This window comes from Arachis ipaensis, chromosome B4, assembly GCF_059453495.1.
Source record: "Arachis ipaensis isolate K30076 ecotype BB chromosome B4, ASM5945349v1, whole genome shotgun sequence".
In the NCBI taxonomy this organism is placed as follows: domain Eukaryota; kingdom Viridiplantae; phylum Streptophyta; class Magnoliopsida; order Fabales; family Fabaceae; genus Arachis; species Arachis ipaensis.
This window is the reverse complement of record NC_142439.1, coordinates 144,933,635-144,940,846: the sequence shown is the minus strand read 5'-3', so window position 1 is coordinate 144,940,846 and position 7,212 is coordinate 144,933,635. Positions and strand designations below refer to the sequence as shown.

Below are 7,212 nucleotides of genomic sequence, written 5' to 3'. Positions count from 1 at the left end.
TCTCGTATCTTTGGTAAACAAAAAATCAAGATAAAGAATAAGCCAAATTAAAAAAACCAACTTAAATTTAGCTAGTAATTAATTCATTAGTCCGGTTAAGCAAGTATTAGAGGGTTTGAATCTCGTCTTTTGTATATAACAACTCAATTTTCAACGACAAATTTGTAAATAGAGCTTAGATCTGCGACGGATTAATATTTGACCTATCAAACTATTCGTGAGAACTGAGAAACCAAAATAAAAAAGAGTAGTCAAATTAATTAATTTCAATACGATACAATACTTAATATCAATAATATTTGTTTGATCAAAATTTTTTTTTTGGTCATATGTCTGTTATAAAGATATCGAGAACCGACGATGTCAACAGTCCACTCCTATATCCAAAACCGCCAATTTAAAAACCAGCCAAAAATCACTGAACCGGTCAAGAATGGATCAGTTGGATTGGACTGGACCGATTTTTACTGAACCACCCTATTTTGCTTGATTAAAAAAAAAAAAATCAAACAACACGCGTGAGCCCCCTCTTCCGCCAACCCCCCTCATTCGTGACATTCATTGCTCACTGCTCAGCTAAGAAAGGGAAAAGCAAAGCCCTCAAACCCAAAACCAAAACCCTATCTTCTTCAACGGTTCCACCGCCGCCGTCCGTGATTGTCGGCGCCTCCGAGGATTCCCTCTTTGCCCTGTCCCAAACCCAAACCCTCGGCTCGACGTCCATCCTCCTGTGGCTTCTGTGTTCGAGCTGCTCTCTGTCGTCTCGGCGCTCACTGTCGTCTCGCCGCTCTCCGTCACCCTCCACGGCTGTCGAAGGTTAGTGGCAGTGTTTATAAGGATTTTTCCTTTTATGCGCTGATCTGATTTATGATTTCTATAAATTTATGGCATTCAAATACTGTGCTATGTATTCTGTAGATGTTTGCACTTTAGGGCCTCGACTGTTTCTTCAAGAACTTGTGTTTTGAATTATTATGGTAGTGAACGAAGTGGTCTTGTTTATGTCGCTGCTTCTATGTGTTTATACTTTATACAGATTTTGCTGGCTAGTTCTTTCATTGTTATCAATATGAGCTGTTTATTTGTAAATTTGTTTTAGACACTGCGGTGATAAACTAGATGAGAATTGAGAAATATGGCACGCCATTTTGCGTCATACTCCCAAATCTCTCTCTCGGTTGAATTACGGTTAGATCGGCTGAATCAGTGAATTAGTAACTAGAGCGGTTTAATAAATTGTTCGGTTCTCAGAACCTTGGTTAAAGATAGGCTTGAAATACCCAGATCCGACTCGAAGTCCTACAACCATGATTCAAATCCGACCCGAAAACCAACTCCAAACCTGACATGTTTCCAGATTCCTCTGTTTAGTAATGTTCTAAAAATCGGACCGGATTAGTCGGTCGAATCGGTCAAACCACAAACCGGCGGTATTAACATTCGGTCAGGCATGAAAACTGCTGAAACAAAAACCGATAAAAAATCGCTAAACCGGCCCGGTTTGAAGGAAACGGCGTCGTTTGCAACTTTGGCCTACTGATTACTGAACTGAACCACTTCACTTCTCACTCCTCTCAGCCTATGTTCTGCTTGCCCGAATCATTCACTCTCCCTTATCCAACCCTAGCTACTCTTTTCGAGCCACTGCCGCCTCTCCGTCGAGCCATTGCCGCGTCCGTCCGTTGAGCTCGGCCGCCGTCCGTCCGTGTAGTCACTGCCCCCAAGTCTCCAACTCCCCTGCCCTCTTCTTCCGCGAGCTCTCCCCGTCCCCTACTCTCTGCATCTTCTTGCCATCGGCTTCATCTTCTTGCCATCGGCTTCATCTTCTTGCCGTCGTCTGGTCGGTGTCGTCCATCAATCAAGGGTCTGTGGGCGTCGTGTTCGAAGGTCAGTGAATGTCTTGCTCGCTTGTTCTTCGGTTGTTCAGTTGTTCTTCGTTTTTTTTCTACTTTTTTATGTTCTGTTTTTGTGATTAGCTCTGGTTTTGTGTGTTGCGATTTTATTGATTAATGAATGTTTTGTGATTAGCTCAGGTTCTTTACTGATTAATAGTTTTTTACTAATGTTATTAAACAGCATGGCAGTTAGATTACCTCCAGATACGGTGCCAAGAATTGGGAATCAGCAATATTTTTTTTATTTAGGATTTAGGATTCAATCAAGAATTGGCTTTGGTATTATTTAAGAGGAGATTGCTGTTTTTGGCACCTGTATCACTAAAAAGTATTTAAAAAACAATCGTGTATGAAGCTGAAAGTGAGTGACATATTGTTTTCCTGGGTAATTCAGTTTGCTGCATTGCATTACTAAGTATGTCTTTTCTAATGAATAAGAAAAAGATATGAATCGAACAGGTTCTCCTCTTGTGAATAGGTTTTGCACTTGACTATGGAATAGGTAACTGTTATTGTTGAAATTATGGCTTAGAATGGATTTGTTATGCTGCTGCTGCTATAAATTAATTTCTTTCTAGCTCTTGACCTCTTGTTAGGAAGTTTCACATGCCACATACTTAATTTTGTGTTGCATGTATTGCAAAGGGTACAATGAAGGTAGGCCGGTTAGCAAAGGAATTAGCAGCCGATGTAAATATTAAACGCAAAGCCAAAGGACTGCTTCCTCGTGTAACAATTAAGTGTCAATTTTAGTTGTGTCATTCCTTTAATAATTATTTGGCAAAAGAATTTCTCTTATTGCTCAAAAGAATTCCTTTTCTTAGCTAATATCTATACATGGAAAACATAATTTAAATAGTAATTTTGTACTTCTTTCTTTGTTGCAGCATTCTTATAACTCCTAAATGATATAAATATAGTGAAACACATTGTTTGAGTGAAAGTTTGGATCAATAAATTGCATAACCAAAATAATCTATCTGATTGCTGTGTATAATCTTTAGGCTATTTCTTGCGTTTTTCATTTACAAAAATAAGTTTATTTTTCTTTTTAAGTTTTACACTAGTTCTCACTCTTTAGTACTTGTTTCAAATGAATATAACTAAGTTGAAGTGAATTATTCATGTCACTGTATAAAGGTTCGAGCTGGAATAGTTGGATACCCTAATTTTGGAAAGTCATCATTGATAAACCGTGTACTAAAGTGAAGAATGTGCCCTGCAGCTCCAGACCAGGAGTTATCCTAATTGTTCATGAACTTGTATTTTGGTAAAGTTGAAATTAATGGCTTCTAATGTTGAGTACTTAACAAGTTTTTGCGAATTTTGATGATTGATGACAAATTTTCATGTTGGAATTTAATATTTAGATATTTCTTTTTACTATTTAATTTTTGAGTTTGTATTTTGATAAGATCATATAGTTTTGGTTGATGACATTTTATGCAGTGTTTTAAATTTGGAAGATATTTTAAGATTTATATTAGATTATAATTATATTTTAGGATGTTTATTTATACTTTATTTATTATTTTATTTTAAAACGGTTTTTCCGGTTGAATCACGGTTGGACTGGTTGGACCAGTGAACCAGTGACTAGAGCGGTTCGATGACCGGTCCGGTTCTCAGAATCTTGCTGTCAAGCTCCTTCCATGGCCGTTTAGAGCTTAGACGTACCTGTGGTTGGTCCCGCTAGAAGCAACGCATAAAAGAGTCACTGGACTTCCGATGAGACTTGGTGCTGCGGCACTTTGCAAATGATGTCTTGATTCTCCTAGCCGTGGCCCATTTTCTACTGATCCCTTGCTATTCCAATGAACCCAACCAAGAAGTTAACATTTTCCCACATTTTTCAAAGATGTTCCTCTCTCAGAGCCCTCAATCCTGGAAAGCAAGCCCATGCCCAAATGATAGTAACTGCTTTTGTGCCTAGCATCTATGTTACCAATTGTTTGCTTCAATTCTACTGTAAATGTTCCAATATGGCCTATGCATTCAATGTGTTTGACAGAATGTCACAAAGGGATATAATCTCATGGAACACCATGTTGTTTGGTTATGCTGGAGTTGGGAACGTGGGGTTTGCACAGTACTTGTTTGATTCAATGCCAGAGAGAGATGTGGTTTCTTGGAACTCTATGCTTTCGTGCTATTTACAAAATGGCACTAATCGAAAGACAATTGATATTTTTATTAGGATGAGATCACTGAGAATTCCACATGACTATGCTACCTTTGCTGTAGTTCTGAAAGCATGTTTAGGTATTGGAGACTATTGCTTAGGTCTTCAAGTGCACTGTGTTGCAATTCGCATGGGTTTTGATAACGATGTTGTAACAGCTAGTGCTCTAGTAGATATGTATTCAAAGTGTAAGAAGCTAGACAATGCTCTTCAAGTTTTCTATGAAATGCCCGAAAGAAATTTGGTATGCTGGAGTGCTGTAATTGCAGCCTGTGTTCAGAATGATCAGTTTATTGAGGGTTTAAAACTGTTTAAGGATACACTGAAAGCTGGTATAGGGGTGAGTCAATCAACCTATGCTAGTGCATTTAGGTCTTGTGCAGGATTAGCTGCATTCAAACTAGGTACACAATTGCACGGTCATGCTTTAAAATTTTCTTTTGGATATGATACTATAGTGGGAACTGCCACCTTGGACATGTATTCAAAATGCAACAGAATGTCTGATGCACGAAAGCTTTTCAACTCATTGCCCAATCCTACTCGGCAATCTTATAATGCCATTATTGTTGGATATGCTCGTCAAGACCAAGGTCTTAAAGCTTTAGAAAATTTTCAATCTTTACAGAGGTCACATCTTGGCTTGGATGAGATTAGTCTGTCTGGTGCTTTGACTGCTTGTGCAGCAATCAGAGGCCGGTTGGAAGGGATTCAGCTACATGGATTAGCAGTCAAATGTGGTTTAACGTTTGATATCTGTGTTGCAAATGCCATTTTAGACATGTATGGTAAGTGTGGAGATCTGATGGAAGCTTGTGTAATATTTGATGAGATGGAAAGAAGGGATGCTGTTTCTTGGAATGCAATCATTGCAGCTCATGAACAAAATGAGGAAATAGAGAAAACACTTTCACTCTTTGTTTCAATGCTGCGCTCAACAATGGAACCAGATGATTTTACTTATGGTAGTGTTGTAAAAACGTGTGCTGGTCAGCAAGCTTTAAACTATGGTATGGAGATTCATGGACAAATTATTAAGTCCGGGTTGGGGTTAGACAGTTTTGTTGGCAGTTCCCTTGTTGATATGTATTGTAAGTGTGGAATGCTAGAGGAGGCTGAAAAGATTCATTACAGATTGGAGGGGCAAACAACAGCTTCGTGGAATTCAATGCTTTCAGGATTCTCATCGCAAAAGCAAAGTGAAAATGCTCAGAAGCATTTTTCACAGATGCTGGAAATGGGTATCATACCTGACAACTTCACCTATGCTACAGTTCTAGATATTTGTGCTAATTTGGCTACTGTTGAACTTGGAAAGCAAATTCATGCTCAAATCTTAAAGCTACAGTTGCATTCAGATGTGTATATAGCCAGCACTCTTGTAGATATGTATTCAAAGTGTGGAAATATGCAGGATTCCAGACTAATGTTTGAGAAGGCACCTAAGAAGGATTATGTGACTTGGAGTGCTATGATTTGTGCATATGCATACCATGGTCTTGGAGAAGAAGCCATTAAATTATTTGAGGATATGCAGCTTTTGAATGTGAAACCGAATCATACAATTTTTATTTCAGTCCTCAGAGCTTGTGCGCATATGGGTTATGTGGACAGAGGGCTGCATTACTTCCAGAAAATGCAAAACTACTATGGTTTAGACCCACGGATGGAGCATTATTCATGTATGGTAGATCTTCTAGGGAGGTCCGGACAAGTAAACGAAGCATTGAAGCTTATTCAAAGCATGCCTTTTGAAGCTGATGATGTAATTTGGAGAACTTTGCTTAGCAATTGCAAGATGCAAGGGAATATAGAAGTCGCAGAAGCAGCAGCCAGTTCTTTATTGCAGCTGGACCCCCAAGATTCTTCTGCGTATGTCCTTTTATCTAATTTCTATGCTATTGTGGGGATGTGGGGTGAGGTTGCAAAAATAAGAAATATAATGAAGAATTATAAACTAAAGAAGGAGCCTGGTTGTAGCTGGATTGAAGTAAGAAATGAGGTACATGCGTTTCTTGTGGGGGACAAGGCACATCCAAGATCTGAAGAGATATATGAGCAAACTCGTCTACTTGTGGATGAGATGAAGTGGGATGGATATGTTCCAGAAATTGATTTCATGGTTGATGAGGAGCCAGAAAAACAAGATTCTTATGAGGGTCTCACAGTCACAGAACAGCAATTAGTTGCAGTGTGAGGTAATATAGAAAAGATTTTGATCCCTGCCTACAATAGCTTGATGGATATTTCTACACTTCTATGTGGTTATAAAGTTTTGGAAGAGGAAAAGAAATTGCCAGAGTTTGAAGATAAACTTAAAGCCAAGCAGGAAGGAGTTTATAGGCAATGCAATAGAAAATTCGAAACTGAAATTTAGTTGCTTGAAGGGAATCCAAGGAAGTTATAAGGTAAGATTTTGTTTATTATTTGTAGCTCTTTAGTTTCTGCCTGTAATGCTTCTAATGGCTGCTATCGCATATGAATTGTGTTGGTCTATTGACAAGCTCCTATGTGCTTTTTTTTTTGTTATGAACCATAGGTTTTGCTGATGTTCTAAAAGACTAAAACAACATGAAAATTTGCCTATTTTCTCTATGTTATCAAGCTGACCACCAAGACTGCAATTTTTGATACTTTAGCATATTGTATTTAAGCCCTCATTCTCATGGAATGCTAGAATTTTACTCAGCCATTTCTTGGGTTGACCATTACCTGGTGATAAGGAAACCACCATAGTGATGTTTCTACAGGTTCAATTTGTTTAGTACTACCTCACTCAAGACAGAAAGTACAGATTCATTGAAGTAAGAACTTTATTTGGAGAATGAGATGTTTGTCCATGTGCTGTTGCCCCTGAATATCTACAAATTACATTCTTGTGTTGATTGAGGATCATGTCCTGGATCCCTAACTCTTGAAGGAAGAATAAAGTTGCAATGCACTGTTCCTTGCTGGATCATTATAATTTCTCAAATTCCAGCACCCACTGTACATATTTTCTTAAAAAAGAAATGTGTAATTTATCTGTTGAGACATCAAAATTTTATCTGTGTAAACTAATACATGTGGTGTTTCCTGAAAACCCTACAAAATCTAATTCAGTTAACGTGATTTCCCTTAAATATTGTATTGAGT

The 7,212-nt window shown here is 38.2% G+C and overlaps 1 protein-coding gene across 7 annotated transcripts; it reads left to right on the top strand.

Annotated features, from left to right (window-relative positions):
* Nucleotides 1-330: 330 nt before the first annotated feature.
* LOC148569524 (pentatricopeptide repeat-containing protein At3g02330, mitochondrial-like) lies at nt 331-7,199 on the top strand. Of its 7 annotated transcripts, none has more exons than XM_088485586.1 (3): nt 331-1,887; nt 3,481-6,485; nt 6,617-7,199. In XM_088485586.1, the coding sequence occupies exon 2, from the start codon at nt 3,710-3,712 to the stop codon at nt 6,272-6,274; it is 2,565 nt and encodes an 854-aa protein (XP_088341712.1). In that variant the 5' UTR covers nt 331-1,887; nt 3,481-3,709; the 3' UTR covers nt 6,275-6,485; nt 6,617-7,199. The 7 variants fall into 7 exon arrangements, with proteins under 7 accessions (XP_088341712.1, XP_088341710.1, XP_088341708.1 ...); XM_088485584.1 differs by having other exon boundaries at nt 3,036-6,485; XM_088485582.1 differs by having other exon boundaries at nt 2,541-6,485.
* Nucleotides 7,200-7,212: the final 13 nt, after the last annotated feature.